The sequence below is a fragment of the Nannospalax galili genome, unplaced genomic scaffold (genome assembly GCF_000622305.1).
Source record: "Nannospalax galili isolate Female #2095 unplaced genomic scaffold, S.galili_v1.0 scaffold760, whole genome shotgun sequence".
Classification (NCBI taxonomy): Eukaryota; Metazoa; Chordata; class Mammalia; order Rodentia; family Spalacidae; genus Nannospalax; species Nannospalax galili.
The window spans coordinates 1,155,620-1,171,601 of record NW_008347555.1 but is presented as its reverse complement, the minus strand read 5'-3'; the positions used below and the strand labels follow the sequence as shown (position 1 = coordinate 1,171,601).

Sequence of the window (15,982 nt, the reverse complement as noted above, 5' to 3'; positions counted from 1 at the left end):
TTGATGAGTGATGTGGGAGGGCCCAGCCCACTGTGTGTGGTGCCACCCCTGGGCAGGTGGGCCTATGTTGCATAAGAAAGCAGGCTGAGCAGGGGCCAGGGGAGCAAGCCAGTAAGCAGCGTTCCTCCATGGCCTGTGCTCCAGCTCCTGCTTCCAGGTTCCTGCACTGAGTTCCTACATTGGGCTCCCTGATGAACTGCGACCTGGGAGATGTAAGCTGAATAAACCCTTTCCTTCCCAAGTTGGTATTGATCAGAGTATTTTGTCACAGCAATGAAGAACAAACTAAAACACAGGCTCTCAGTATATAGACCAAGCTGGCCTGACTCTGCTTCCCAAATGCTGGGATTAAGGATGTGCACCACCACCACACACCTTGTCCAAACCTTTTTTTTTTTTTTTTAATGTTAGGTTTGGTGATATAAAACTATAATCTCAGCACTTTGTAGGCAGAGATAGGAGGATCAGGAGTTCAATTTCATCTTTGGCTACATATGGTGAGTTCAAAGCCAGCCTGGGTTACTTGAGAACTCAGAGCCTCATATATGCTAGACAAGCACTCCACCAACTGAGCCCCAATTTTTTTTTAATTTATAAAACGAATTCTTCCTTGAAGAATTGCTGTAAGGATTTGAGACAATATTATAAATTATATGTCAGTGTTTGTGGCACAGAGTATGGTATTCAACAAGAATTTCCTCATCTTAGAAGATGTATCTTATATTAGAACCAACATTCCTATACTTTTTACAGGGGGGCAACAGAAGTCAAGCCCTGGGGCTCAAGAGCTTAGTCCACCTCTACCTACCTGAGCCTGCCACCTGGTCCAGCTACAGCAGAGACTATAGGATTGTGGGGTGTATGCCTGTATGTGGTGTGCATGATATGCAGTATGTGCAGTGTGTATGGCTTATAAAATGTGAGTGTGTGCCAGGTGTGGTGGCACATCCCTTTGATCCCAGCACTTGGGAGGCAGAGACAGGTGGATCTCTGTGAGTTTGAGGCCAACCTGTTCTACCTAGTGACTTCCAGGACAGCTGGGGCTACAGGGAGACCCTAGCTCAAAAAAAAAAAAAAAGTGTGTGTGGTGGGGGAGTGGTATGTATATGATATGTGGTGTGTGTGATGCACAGTGTATGTAATATGTGGTATGTGCGTAATGTGTGCAGTGGGGGAATGGTGTGTGTGTCTCTCTGTGTGTTGTGTATAATATGTGGTGTTTGTAATGTGTGATATGTAGTGTGGTTTGTATAGTGTAAGTGGGTGTGGTATGTGTGTATGTAATATGTGGTGTGTATGTGATGTGTGGTATGTGATTTGTATGGTGCATGTGTGTATATGTATGTGTGTGATATAGTGTGTTATGTATGTGTATGATATGATGGGTGTGGTATGGGTATGTATAATGTGTGGTTTGTATGATATGTGTGATATATGGTGCATGTGGGGGGTGTGTGTGTGTGATATGGGGATATGATGTGGGTGTGATGTGTGGCATGTGTGTGATTTGGTGAGTGTGGTGTGGGTGTGTGGCCTGTATGATAGGGTGAGTGTGATAGATAAGGTGTGTATATGTGTTTGATATGGTGGGTGCAGTGTGTGGGGTGTGTGTGATATGTGATGTGTATATGATGTGATAGGTATGATGTATGATGTATGGTGGTGTGTGTGTGTGTGTTACATGTGAGGAAAGTATGGAGTCTTGTTTCCCTCTTGGAGCGGGGGTCAGGTAGAAGATTCCTCCTTTAGGAAGGCTAGAGAGATGGCTCAACAGATAAGAGGACTGTTTGCTCTTGCAGAGGGCCCAGGTTTGATTCCCAGCACATGTGGTAGCTAACATCCATCTGTAACTCCAGTTCCAGGGGATCTGACACCCTCTTCTGACTTCTGTGGGTACTGCACGACATGGGTGCACTTACACACATGCAGGCAATACACTCATACACATAAATTAAATAAATAAAATATTTTTTAAAAGAAGATTCCTTGAGCTAGGCGTGGTGGCACATGCCTTTAATCCCAGAACTCAGGAGGCAGAGGCAGGCAGATCTCTGTGAGTTCAAGGCCAGCCTGGTTTACATAGTGAGCTCTAGGACAGCTGGGGCTACAGGGTGACCCTGTCTCAAAAAACATTCTTACCTTTCAGATAGTCCTGAATTCCCTGGCTTCTGTGGATCTGTAAAAGCCCAAGGACACAGACTGGGGTCTTATGCTATAACTCAGGAGCCCAGCCACCCCCTCAAAGCCTACCCAAGATGACCCTCCCAACTCATCAAATGGTGCTTCTGTGCCATTTCTTCTCTCAGTCCAGGTCTGTGTTAGCCTTGGCCCTTCGATTGAGCTCTGAGCATCGGGGGCCAGGCGGGGGTGGGGGAGGGCCCAGCAGGTTAAGACACGTACCTTCTGACTCCTTATTCTTCTGGCACTTAAACCTTACACTGACCACAGCAGCTAGAATGAGCACCACAACCACCAGGATGACAATGAAGCTGATAACACCTGACAGAGAAGGGACAGGGGAAAGAGAGGAGGGGCAACAGGGGTAAGGGTCCTGAATTTCCTTCCCCAGAAAATTCAATATGGACAGGCTTTGGGAGTAAAGTGAATTCTGCTTCTCTGGGAACAGAAAGCTGTCTGTCAGTCTGGCACCCCTATCCATGGGGAATTCCGTAGCCTAGCACTATCCTCCCATAAGAACATGGAGCCCAAGAGAGCCAAGAAGAGCTGACCAGAGGGCAGGTGGAGCCTTCCTTCATCAGAACTTGCCCCTCAGCCAATCCCTCCTAGAATGAATGGATGAGATTTGAACCTGTGTTCCCAATTCCGGAGTCCAAGTCAATCCCAGAGGTGGGGATCCCCTTCCATGGTCCACCCTTCCCCCCATCTCTCACCAAAGGCAGCCACAGTGATCACTGGAGTCAGAGTTGATGTGGGACCGGGCAGGATGGTCACATCTTCCCTTGTCCTTGGGCTTGTGGTGACTGAACTGGGTGTAGCGTTCAGAGGTGCTTCTGAAATAGAGTGGGGTTTGGTGCATCAGCAAAGGGGACTAACAAGGACCGGCAGAGAGAGCTAGCCTTCCCTCTTGATCCTTCAGGTAAGAGACTGCAGAAAGCTAAAAATAGAAGACTTCCTCCCTACCACTGACTAGATCCCATGAAGACAGAGGTTGGAACTGTAGTGATGTGGGGTCATGTGAATAGCACTGCTGGTTGTTCGCAGAGGACTCCAGAAGGTTCAAGATGTTCCTCACCATCCCTTGGCACCCAGAAGAAAGGATTTATACTGCAGGGACAGGGGACCATATGAGACAAGGTAGAGCCATCTATGTTCTACCAAGGGTTGAGATAGGAGGAAAGAAGGCATTGACCCAAAGAGCCAGGCTGCCAGGTAAAGGGGATAGATTTCTGGCCCACTTAAAAAGTAATGTTGGGGCTGGGTGTGGTGGCATATGCCTTTAATCCCAGCACTCGGGAGGCAGAGGCAGGTGGATCTCTGTGAGTTCAAGGCCAGCCTGGTCTAAATAGTTCCAGGCCAGCTGGGGCTACAGGGAGACCCTATCTCAAAAAGACAAAAAAAAAAAAAAAAAAAAAAAACCCCAAAAACAAAAACAGTGATATTGGGCCAACAAGATGGCTCAGCAGATAAAGATGCTTGCCTCTAAGCCTGAAGGCCTGAATATGATCCCTGGGACCCATGTAAGTCACCCATAAGTCCCCATTCTCTTCCCACTCTCAACTCACTGTACTTTAGATCTATTCTTTTGCTCAATTTCCTTCTCTCTCCTCACCTCCCATCTCCCATATAAGTCTGGGAGTAGAAAATATCCAAGGTCCAGAAGATGGCTTGATAGAAAGGGTCACAGACATATCTTACTGCCCTTCTCTGCCAGGAGCACACACAGGACATACCTCCCCTTGTGCTGCTGCTGCTGCTGCTGCTGCTGCTACCACCATCTGGGGCCCTTGTACCTACACCAGAAGCAAATAGCAAAATGGAGGGCCCCCATTCCTCCCAGCATGCCCTGAGAAGGATCGAACCCTTTCCCAACCCTTCATTTGGGAGTTTCCTTCCCCTTCTCTTTATCCATTCCCCTCTCAGTCCCAAGTTCAAGATTGTTTTACCTTCCCTATCTTTAACCCCCTACCCCCATCAGTACTTTCTTTTTATTTCCAAAACCAGGGTACTACTGATACAGCTTTTGGCCTTAGACTACCACCTCCCACTCCAGAACTTGGGCTCCTGACAAAAGGAAGAAGGAACCCATACAGATCTCTCCAGGGTCTGTTACTCCTTGCCCCACCTGCCGTAGGTACTCACCAAGTCCTGATGTGAGCTTTTGCGGCTGGGGTGACATCAGGCCCAGTAAGGATGGAGAACGGTCATCCACAGTGCTTGACCTTGGCATTACAGGCTTACTGGATACCACAGAGCCCTGTGAGACCTTCTGTGGAACTTCTATGGATTGGGAAATACATATGACCTGCTCAGGGCCTCAACCTTCTAGTACTTTTATCTTTTCCCCTCCCCTCCTCTACCTCCAACCATTCATCTTTATGTTCTTCGGGGCATGTTAGACTGGACCCTGCTGAATGAGCCTCTGAAAGCTTTGGCCTCAGCATCAGTCACCTACATTCAGTGCAAACAGGCCCACATCTCCCTCCTTTTAAGCTGTTCCTAAGCTCCTAAGTAAATGCTAGAGTAGGCCCCGTGAGCCTTACCCTGAGAGGTCCGTATTGTTGTGGGCTGGAAGTTGTAGCCTGCAAGAGAAAGCAAAACACACAGGCTAGTTTGGTAAGCCTGCCTAGCAGAGCCCATAGGGGAACCAGGCTTTTTAGCTGTCCAAACTCCCCATGCTGGAAGGCAGGCACACTTGGCAGAGGTCTAAAGGACGAGGGCTCTAGCTCCCAGTGCTGGCTTCCTCTGGGACTTTGGCTCAGTTGCATCATCACCATCACCTCTTGGTTCAGAGTCCTAGAGTCCTTTCCTGTCTCTTCAATCCTCTATGGGTATCCCACCAACCTGACACAAGGCTAGGGGACTAATGACATATTGGGACAGATACCTAGAACTCCAGGTCTCTAGGCTAATGTTCAGCCCATAGTACCCTTGGGCCATTTTTTCCCCTATGAAGACTGTCATCTTGGTTCTGTTCCAAGGGGAGCAGATGGGAAGGTGAATGAAATGTGGTTAGGGTTTATGGGCTTGTATCAGGGCTCTGTCTCTCTTCCCTCCCCCACCAGAAGTAGAGGCCTGCACAGGAAACAAGCTCTGAAGTATGTACAGGAGGAAAGGAAGCTCTGAAAGGAGTGACTGGTTTACTCTCACAGGCAGAGGCAACTTGAGAAATGGTTGTTCTGGGTCAAACCCAGGGAGGAGTTGGTTACCAGGAGGCGCTAATCAGAGCCTTCATTAGCTGTTCTATATGTACATATATATGTCTGTAGGCCTCTGTGTAGATGAGGTGAGGGGGAGAAGTAGGTGGTCAGTCAGGTTGTGTTTGCGCATTTTCCACAATGAAATCATTCTTAAAACCTGTGAACAATGTGAAAGGAAAACAACATAGGGAAGTGGAGCCGCCCATCTGAGTTCCCGTCCCTCCACTCAAGCTGGGGCTGTAGTCACCGACCTGGCTCTACTGTTCTCAAGGCTTCTCACTGTCAGGGAAGCATCAAGCCCAGGCCCCAGATAGACTGCGGCTACTGAATGCCAGGGGCCCATCCCTGCCTGTGGCAGCTTGCTGGTCTGTTTATTTTCCTGAAGCCACTGTCTTCCCCCATGGGGCTATCATTTGATATATAGAATTGTTTGCAAGTCCAAGCTTGCCCAAACTCTGGGTCTTATTTTTCCCTATTTTGTGAGTGGAGGTTCTATAGGGGAGTAAAAACTCACAGGAACTCCTCAAGCTAGAGAGAATCCTTCCTAACAAGGGATGAACATGGGCGAACCCTTTTCATGCTTGCCCTCTGAACATGACGGGTTTCTGTTCATGCATACCTTACATATCATCTAAGTTTTGTGAGGAGTGGGTCACAGAATATCTGCCATCCTGCATTTATCTAGAAGATGATCTAGAAGTTTTTGAGGAGTTCCCAAGTCATAAACATCAAGCCTCAGTGTCCTCTCCTTGCCTCTTGCCCCCTCCCTCTCCCCACTTCTTACCTGTAAAGATTGTTCTCTGAGTAGTAAAGGGACTTCCGGGGAACATGTGTTTCTGTAGGCCCAGTGCCTCTGACCACTGGGCATGCAGACATCTAAAGAATTCTAGCTGCAGGAATTTCTGATTTTCCTGATCTCCTTGCTTCCTAATTCCTACCTGCTTCATTTCCTTCCAGACTAATCCCCACCCATGTCCCTCCCTGTTTTTCATAACAGCATAGCTTAGTAGTTTAAATCATGGATTTACAGGACTGGGGATGTAGCTCAGGGTAGAGGGCTTACCTAGCCTGTGTGAGACCCTGGGTTCAATCCCCAGCACCACAAGAAAAAAAAAAAAAATTAGAGTCTAACAGGCTTGGGTTGAAATTCTGGCTCAGTCATTCATTGACTTGGATCTGAGTGTTCCTCTTTAAAATGTGAGGGGCTAGAGGTATAGTTCTGTGGTAAGCCCTAGGCTGGATTCCCAGCACCACACAGAGACAGAGCAGAGACAGAGAAAGACAGTCATAGACAGAGGGAGAGGATTAATTAGTACCTCATAAATTGTTGAAGGGAAGAGAGGATAACATACAAAACGCAAAGCTCCTAACAGCCCATTTGTAGTCAGGGCTGGCCTCTAAAAATTTGCCCCATTTTCTCCAGTCCTCCAAGTCAGAAGACTGGCTGTCTCCTTAGTTGAATCTCTTTGTTGGCATGAATGTGCTCCAGACAATTCCTCAGCCCACCAAAGTGAGACAGACAGTAAGCCCTATGAGCTCTTAGGAGTAGAGGCTGGGGAAGTTAGGGTGACAGTTGTAAAGCATAGGCTGGTATTTGGAAGGCCTATGAATCCCCGTTTAAGTCCCTCTACAAATTCCACCACTGTAACTTCCCAACCCAGACCAATTTCTTACTCTATCCTGTGAGAGTTGAGGGGGGCAGGAAGGGGTGTCATTTGACTCCAACCTATGGGCTTCCAAAGAAATGTCTCACTTTGGTGGGAGACAGTTTTCTGGAACTCTGATCCTCTCCCCTAAGCACCCTGGCCCAGTCTTTCTGCTGTTCAGAGCACAGTTTCATAAATCTTTCACAGAGGACTAGGGTCAGGGAGTGGGGGTTTCTGTGACGAAGGGAAGTTGCTGCCCTGTGGGTGTGAGTCAGAGTGTCCTGGACTTCTCATGGTTCCCAGCAACTGTTCCCTAATTAGAGGAACCTGATGTGCTGCCTGAGCCATCTGAGAGGGGTTGCTTCTAGCTACCTCTTCCAAGGCCATCTCACTAAGCCCCTGGGCTCTGTACATCCTCCTTGGTAATTGTTCTTTGTGTCTAACCTGAAGCCCTCTTGCTATGATTTGAGCTTAAAGGCAGCATTTGAAACTCACAAATTTTAATTCTTCATAGGAAAGAAAAAAGATCACCTGTGAAGGCCAAGGTGCAATTCTGTGCTGGAACAGTCCATAGAATGAGCATGGTGCCCAGACTAGATGAGAAGATGGATGGGGCGGGCACAGGCTTCTACTGCCTGTGTGCAGGAACTTTCGAGGCTCTGTATTGCATCCAGTCAGTCACTTCCTACCCTTCAAGGGGCCATACTTTATGAGGGAACCCAGTTAACCCCAGAAAACATCCTATAAATGAATCTAACAGTATTGGTTTTATTCGTCTGCTAATGCCCATCCTCCCGGCCAGTGCAAGCAGACCCCCCTCAATGGAAAAGCTCTGGAATCTCCCTTCCTCAGGCAGAGCTCTAGATGGGAAACATGTATGTTCAGGAGGAGGGAGAGGTGGAGATTGCTATAGAAAAGTGGCAAGTGCCTCTTACCTTGGAGCAGAAGTAAACCCAGGATAGCTGAGCATAGCAGCATGGCTCTGATGGACCCCATGTCAGCTGGGTATGTGGCCAGCAGGATTCTCAGGGGATCCTCTGTCCATAGTGGAGAAGAGAGAGGGAGTGCTGGGGCGGGATGAGGGGCGGGGACTGGCTCTCCTGGAGCTTCCTGTCAAAGAATAGAAGGAAACAGATTGGGACTGGCTCCAGGGCCCCCTCTCAGCACACATTAGGATGTGAGGCTGAGCAACCGAGACTGTGAGGACTGGCCAGGGCCACCCTGCTCTCCTCTGGGTCCTGAGCACAATGACCAATGGTGGCAGCCTGCCCCCATCTCCGCCTTCCTCTCTGAGGGATCCCTCAGGTCCCTCCATGCAGCACCTGGAGGTGAAGTCTACTGTTTTAGTCCAGGTTCTTTTCTAAGAACAAGGACTGAGCCCTTAGCTCAGCCCACTAGCCACCCATACTCCATAGACTCTGAATTCTCTACATTCCTCTCCCTCCTCCAGGCTCCCAGTTCAGATGGGACTCCCAGCATCTTTCAGGGAGGCCGTACAAGCAATACCGTTACCATTAGCCATAATTAAAAAGCAAGAGAGGGGGCTGGGAAAATAGCTCAGTTGGTAAAGTACTTGCCTCACACACATGCCCACAAGTACATTTGATAGAAGAAATTCCTAAATTAAGGTTTCCTTTTCCCAGGTGTGTCCAGCTGACAACTAAAATGAGTATGTGTGTGTGTTGTATATATGGTGTGTGGGAGAGAGAGTGTATGTGTGGGTTGCACATGCTACAGCACACATGTGGAGGTCAAAGGACAACTTTTGGAAGTTGTTCTCTCCTTCCACAGTGGCTCCTTATAACTTGGGTCATGAAGCTTGCCTGGCAAGCACTTTTTACCCACTGAACCATCTCACCAGCCTTGTCTTTCTTTTTTGACAACCCTGAGTATACTCAGGGTTGGGGATATAACTTTAATATAGCACTTGCCTAAATTAGGTAAGGCCCTGGGTTCAATTACACACACACACACACACACACACACACACACACACACACACCTGACCAAATGAGACAAGATTATTAAAAGATTTGAACAGCAGAGTTGGACATGGTAGCACATGCCTTTAATCCGAGCACATGGCAGAGGCAGACAGATCTCTGTGAACTTGAGGCCAACCTGGTCTACATTAAAAAAAAAAAAAAAAGGTTCAGACAGCAGAAAGCATGGGGAAGTGATGAAGAAGTCCTGGGCCATCCCATAAATTCCATACTCTCTTCCTCTCTGAAGCTCAGAAGATCAAGCCCTAGACTTGGGGCAGAGTCCAAAATTCCCTCTGGCTAGATCCAAAAGGACCAATGTAGGAGGAAACTGACTACCAGAGTCTTCAGTTGTATGGGAAAATGATCAATAGGAGGCTTTATGGCTAGCCAGCGAGAAGTCCCAGGTAATTTGAGAGTCAGGTCAATAGCTCTGGGCTCAATGGAGATGTCAGGGTGTGGGCAATTTGACAAAGAACCAAGAAACCAGGAAGCTTCTTACCTCAAGTTACTAGGTGAGGGGGTGGGGGGCTTCCTAGAGTCTCCTGGTCTCTATCTGAATAAAGGGAGGTGAGTGTGCATCCAGGGGCAAGATAAGGGCTAAGCAGCAGAGGCAGGTGGATCTCTGTGAGTTAGAGGCCAGCCTACTCTACATAGTGAATTCTAGGCCAGCCAGGGCTGCATAGTGATATCCTGTCTCAAAACAAACAAACAACAACAAAAATTTGGGGGCAGGTAAGATGGCTCAGCAAGTAAAGGTGCCTGCTATGCAAGCTGGTGACCCGAGTTCGATTCCTGGATCCCACATAAGGGTAGAAAGAGAGAACTCTACAAAGTTGACCTCTGACCTCCACACACTCCCTGGAACATAATAATAAATTAAAATATATATAGAAAACAACTTTATTTCTTAATATTTTAAATATAAATGTGACAAATCGCTGAGATGGACAGAACTGTTAGTTGGTCTGTAGAGATTTAGAGACAGTAGACTACATGGTCTATTCTCTGCAGTGTGTTTGAGATATAGGGGCCATAGATAGCTTCAGATAGTTGATGGGAGCAGGACAGTGGGCTGGTCCTGGGCAGGGGGTTGGAGGTGGGCACTGGACCAAATGTCTGAAATCTGATGGAAGAAAAGTAGACAGGCCAGCTTGAGCTCCTAAAGCTGGCAAGGTGATACAAAAGGAAGTGCCTGGAAGGAAGATCAAGGTCCTATTGGAATAGAAGACTGGCCCAGGGTAGACTAGATGTTCCCGGAAGTACAAGCGCAGGAAAGAGCAGTGAGGGTGTGTGCAGAGGGTGTGTGCCCAGGAGCCCCACAGACGTGGCAGCTCCGGGTAGGGGCTGAGCTAGGGCAGTGAGCTTTCCTTCTTTGCTCAGCTGGCCTCCAGTCCCAAGAGAACCCTGCACCAGATCTGGACAATGCACCAGGTAGACTTTTTGCTCACCCCTTCCTACCAGGCTAGCTGACTCCTTGCAGGGGCCCCATGCCCTTCCTAGCCTAAGCCACGCCCCCCCCACATCCGGAGCTGCTCTCCATCCCCTGCCTAGGAGCCCTGTGACTGGGCTCAGGAGGTTCAGCATTGCAAGAAGTGGCAGCATTGGGCTTCCTGCAAACAAAAGAACTCATTTGGGAGATGGAATTGAAAGGACAGTGTGACTGAGGAGCTAAAAGGAAATAGGTTTGCCCTAGCAGCCTCTCCTAGATCCCAACTGCCTTTCATGGGATGGAATGGGCTGAGGGCTTGAGGTTAGAGGAGGGGCCCCATCTCCTATTGTCTGCTTTAGAAAGGTGGCTGCAGAGGGAGAGGCCACCTCACTCACTCTGGGGGTTACAGTTTTGAAGTTTCCTTCCTTCACTGTGATCCCCTCACCCCCACTCAACATCCAGCAGGGTAGAGATGTACTAGTGGTATGGATTATGTCCCCAGGTTTTGGTTGAAAAACCCAGGGATCCTGGCAGGGATAGATTGGCACAGGATCTCCTCAATCCTTCCTGGGCAGAGCTAGGACTCCACACTGGATACCACCCCTATCTAGGCCTCTAGAACTTGACCCTGAGGCCTAGAAGGAAGGTAGTGTAGTTATGGAATGAAGCACGGGCACATGTACCACTTTACCCCAAGCTTCTGAGGCTCCTGTTCCCTCTTTCTAGTCCCTGTCCCAAGTACTACTTTTCTGCCTTCTAGTGAGTTTAGACTAAGGGAACCTTGGAGACTGGACAATGACTCCTTTTTTCCAGAACGTCTCAATGCAGCTGCTCCCTTCCCACTGCCCAGAATGCAGGACAGTAGTCCATAGAGTGCTCAGATTCCAGATACAACACAGGATCTATTTATGGAAGAGGGGGCAATGAGACAAGACTTTGGGGACAAACTATACTATGCCAAACTAAAATAAAACCCCTCTCTGCCCTTTCTGCGTGACTCTAACTCCCTATCTTTTGGGTGTTTGGTTTTTGTTTGTTTTATTTATTGCTGTCACTGTCTCCATCCTCATTTCTGCCCACCTTTATCTCTTTTTCTTTCTTTCTTGTCTGTACCCCCAATGTTTTTGTCATTTGTTTTTTGGGGGGTTTTTTGTTTGGTTTTTTTTTTTTTTTGTCTTTTTGAGACAGGGTCCCCCATCTGGCCTTTTTGGTCTTTTTGAGACAGGGTCTCCCTGTAGCCCCAGCTGTCCTGGAACTCACTATGTAGACCAGGCTGGCCTTGAACTCACAGAGATCCCCCTGCCTCTGCCTCCCGAGTGCTGGGATTAAAGACGTGCACTACCACACCCAGCTATTTTCTTTGTTTTTATCAGTATGTTTACCACTGTTAATTCTCTCCCTCTCCATCCCTGAGGCTCTCTGTCTCTCAAATCCCTTGGGTGCTCCCCCCTTTCTCTTTGGCTTTTTTTCTGTGTGTTCACTGCATGTCAACCTCTCTCTGTCATACTTCCTTCCCCTAGGATGGCCACTATCTCTGGCCTTCTCCAGCTGTGAATGGTTCATTGGAACTGGAGCCTCAAAGGCAGCTCCCAGAGATGCTAGGTAAGGCCTGGGAACCACCTCGAGGTGATGGGCTGCTGCTGCTCACTGTCATCATCGTTGCCTTCATCCTACTAGCTGTCTGCATCGTGGTGGCCGTCCACTTTAGGCCTAAGCTGTACCAGGGCCATGCTACTCTCCTTACAGAGCCACCAGCCCTAAAGCCAGAGGGTGGCGTTTACCTCATCCACTGGCAGCCGCTGGGTTCCCAGGACAGTCACGGAGAAACCCAGCAGGGACCTCCTGTCCCTGGCTCTGGCCTTGCCCTAGATGGGCACAGGCCCAGCACTGATGAAGTCACGTATCTATAGGAGGGAGACACGAATTTAGCCTGACTTGGCTCAGAACAAGAAACTGCCTGGGTTTTAGAGCTGAGAAATAGCCACTGCAGTCTGCTGGAGATGTTCTCAGATACTTACAAGAAATAAATGATGACAAGAGTAATAAAAGATGCCTGAGGACTTTGCCCAGAGGCAAGCTGCTGTAGGTGTTCCAGTGCCAAGGCCTCCCTTACAAAGTTTCCTCTCAGGGACCTCAAGAACCTCTTCCCTGTTCTCTTCTTGAACTTCAAATCTCCATCCCTTTTGGAGTAAAGTGAATCCCACCTGGAAGATTCCATCTCCAAGCAGGAATGTCAGGGGTCTACAGAAACCCTGTCTTCATCCCTTCCTGATCCAGGGAGAACTGAGGCAAGGAACACTACTGCCTTCTCTAGGATGCTGGGGCCTTGGGAAGGGAAAAATCTGTTGCCTGAGCTATTGGAGGGTAACCCTTTGGCTGTCAGGCCTAGGCCTTATTGATAGCATCTAAAGACCTTGGAATCTCCAGTACCATTTAGAGTTCCCAGATGGGCTTCGAATAGCATCAACTGACTCTGTCTTGCCTTCCCAAGATGTGATGGGGGATTTAGAAGGCTCTCATTACTTCCTACTTTGTGTGTGGGCCTGTTGAAACAAGCATAGAATTTACTACAAAACACTTCCAGATCCAGAACTTTTCAGCTATTAGGAAAACAGGAAAAGAAAAAGTGTTCCATGAAATTTGTTTAAGAAAGGAAGGAGCATCTACAGGACTGTCCCCAAAGGAAAGTAGCATAGGTCAGCAGGGGTCAGGAAAACAAACAGGGCCTGCTGATGGCTCTCTGGAAAGAGAGCCTTTTCTCTGGCACCTCAGAACCTCACTCATGTGTCGTTAGAACATGCAAACATAAACCACATGTATTGGGCATGGTGGTACATTCTTGCAATTCCAGCACTCAAGAGGTGGAGGCGGGAGGATCAGAAGTTCAGAATCATCCTCAATTATATAGTATGTTTGAGACCAGCCTAGACTACATGAGACCCTATGTTTTTCAAAAAATCCAGCTGTGCGTGGGGGCACACATGTTTAATACCAGTACTTGGGAGGCAGAGGCAGATCTCTATAAGGTCAAGGGCAGCCTGGTATACATAGTCCCAGGCCAGCTAGGGTTACCGGAGATCCTGTCCCAAGAAGACCAAAAATAAATAAAATCCCACAGACAGACATTCACGAAGGGATCTCTGGTGATTTACTCTTAGAGAACTCCTAAGGAAAAGAACCCTGGAACCCTGGCCTCAGGGAAACACTGGCAGAGTCAGAGAGGCTGGGGAATAAGGGAAATAGGAGAGGAAGAGAGGTCAGGTTGTAGTGCATGCAGAGAATTCCTCGGGATTGGTTCAAGAGGTAGCTATAATGCTAATACTGCTTCATGGGGGTCATCAATGTGCAGGACAATTGGGCCTATCTACAGGCCTACAGATACAATACCATGTCCTCCTCACAACCTTGACAGGAGAGGCTGTATTATCTCCATTTTACATATAGTCAAATGTGGCTTATTAAGGCACCCTGTTGGATATAGGTACCAAGCAGTGGAGTCAAGATTTGAACCTGGGGCTGACAGACTCCACACCTGAGCACCACACTGGGGACTGATAGATTGTACCTAGTCAAGCTCAGAGGGGTTCTTGATTCTTGGCTGGTTTCTGGGGAAGGAGTGTTGGGTGTAATGAAGGATCCTCATATATTGGAGGTAAGGTGGCTAGTACAGCTGGAAAAGAAGGGACTGTGCCCCTCTGCTGTGGGAAGCGGGCGCGGTTGAGCCGGCCAAGATGGCACCCTGGCTGGCTGTCAAGCCTCGTGACCCTCACTTGTTTGCTCCAACTCGCACAAGCGCTGTAAGCTTGATCACACACAGCCTGCCTGACATGATACGTCACCGAGCATGATTCTATTGCGTGGCCCAATGATTTGCTGCTCTGCCTGCATGTTAGCCCTGTGCTCATGTCCTGATTGGCTCCGTGTGACGGTCTGATTGTGGGATGGATCTGATGAGGGTATATATTGTGGGATGACGAAGAATAAAAGAGAGAGAATTGCTTGAACCTCACCTTGGCGTCCGTGTTGTCCTTTCCTCGGCTCTGCTGGTCGGAGTCTTGGTTCGCGGCAAATGGTGGCCTGTACGGGGAATATCTTTCCGACAGAAAAAAATAGAGGGTAAGGTCCGCAGGTAAGTGGCGAAGGGATAGCGCTATTAAGGCTCCCAGATTTAGGGGACGAAGTTAGGACCACAGGCAGTGGCGAAGGGAAAGTTACAACAACATGGGATCGGCGGGATCAAAAGTGAAAGTAAAAGCCGTGCTAGTGCAGCTTTTACGAAAAGGAGGGATTAAACTAAAAGCCGAGACTGTAGAAAAATTTCTAGATACTGTTTCAAGAGAAGCACCTTGGTTTTTGGAAGAAGGATACATTAATGTTCCTCAGTGGGAGTGAACAAGGAACAGCTGTTAAAAGCAAAACTATTGAACAGTAACATGATTGCAAGAATCTTAGGATAAATGTTGCTTTGTTTTTCCCTGATATCCCTGTTATCCCATACCTTAGGTAAAGCAAGGTCAAATTTGAATTGGGCCCAGGCGCTGGAGGAAATGAAAGAGGCAATGTCGTACCAGAGCAGTCAGAGCCTCCAAGGTCTGAGAGAAAAGACAGAAACGGAGGAGGAAGATCTCTATGATGAAGAGGGAGAGTTAGCTAGTCTCTTCTCAAAGGTAGATATGACACAGGAAGAGCCTCCTGGTCCATCTGCTCCTCCCTTACCTACACCTCCCCCTTATGTGGCTGGAGGAAAAAACACTGGGGGATGCAGCCAGCATGCCCGAGTGTGGGCTAAAATGCCCCCACAAGCAGGAGCGTTTCCAGTGTTTTCAGATGCCAACAATCAAAGATATCATGAGCAACTGGATTGGAAGGTAATACAAAGGTCAAAAGAATCTGTGGCCACCTATGGTCTCCAGGCAGCTTATACTGTTACCCAGGTAGAGAGCCTCCAATGCTATTGCATGACACCCTTTGATTGGCAAAACCTGTGCAGGGCAGTATTGTCTGGAGGAGCCTATTTAAACTGGAAGGTGGCCTATCTTGAGTATGTTGTGGAACAGGCAGCCACAAATAGTAGAAATGGGCAACCAGCTTGGGGGTGGACATGCTTATGGGCCAAGGGGCGTTTGTGAATAATCAGATTGGATATCCTGTACAGGTCTATGAGCAGATTAATGAATGTGCCCTGAAGGCATGGAAAATGCTATCAGGATCAGGAGACCTAGGAGCAAGCTTGTCAAAAGTTATTCAGGGGAATAATGAGCCTTTTGCAGACTTTCTTGCCAGATTGGTGGAGACGGCATCGAGAGTGTTCCCAAATGTGGATGCCGCCATGCCGTTAGTTAAACAGCTGGCATACGAACAGGCTAATAAGCCGTGCCGGGATGCTGTCCGACCCTATAAAGCCAAAACATTAGATGTATGGATCAAAGTTTGTAGGGACATAAATGAATCTGTTCTCCAGGGACAAGCTTTAGCTGCTACCATTGTGGCAGGGTTAAAAGGAAAGCCAGGCCAATCTGAGCCACGCAAGGGAATACAAGGAGA

The 15,982-nt window shown here is 48.3% G+C and overlaps 2 protein-coding genes across 2 annotated transcripts in view; one reads left to right on the top strand and one right to left on the bottom strand.

Annotated features, from left to right (window-relative positions):
• Positions 1-15,769, bottom strand: part of Ecscr (endothelial cell surface expressed chemotaxis and apoptosis regulator) — an 18,747-nt gene extending 2,978 nt beyond the window's left edge. Inside the window, exons 1-9 of the mRNA XM_029568898.1 lie at positions 15,719-15,769; positions 14,449-14,619; positions 7,960-8,134; positions 4,722-4,760; positions 4,321-4,458; positions 3,912-3,971; positions 2,892-3,011; positions 2,401-2,499; positions 2,140-2,176 (exon numbers count right to left, since the gene is read on the bottom strand). Of these exons, the coding sequence (XP_029424758.1) occupies positions 2,140-2,176; positions 2,401-2,499; positions 2,892-3,011; positions 3,912-3,971; positions 4,321-4,458; positions 4,722-4,760; positions 7,960-8,134; positions 14,449-14,619; positions 15,719-15,769 (890 nt within the window). The remainder of the gene's footprint in view (positions 1-2,139; positions 2,177-2,400; positions 2,500-2,891; positions 3,012-3,911; positions 3,972-4,320; positions 4,459-4,721; positions 4,761-7,959; positions 8,135-14,448; positions 14,620-15,718) is intronic.
• Smim33 (small integral membrane protein 33) lies at positions 8,272-12,348 on the top strand. The gene is made up of 2 exons (XM_029568904.1): positions 8,272-8,352; positions 11,959-12,348. Exons 1-2 carry the CDS (start codon positions 8,272-8,274, stop codon positions 12,346-12,348), a joined length of 471 nt encoding a protein of 156 aa, XP_029424764.1.
• Positions 15,770-15,982: the final 213 nt, after the last annotated feature.

Excerpts from the sequence above, each read along its gene's own strand:
- Smim33 (XM_029568904.1), top strand. The coding sequence starts at position 8,272 with ATGACCAATGGTGGCAGCCTGCCCCCATCTCCGCCTTCCTCTCTGAGG. Across the intron at positions 8,353-11,958 it reads CCTCCATGCAGCACCTGGAG|GATGGCCACTATCTCTGGCC; the intron begins GTGAAGTCTACT and ends TCCTTCCCCTAG.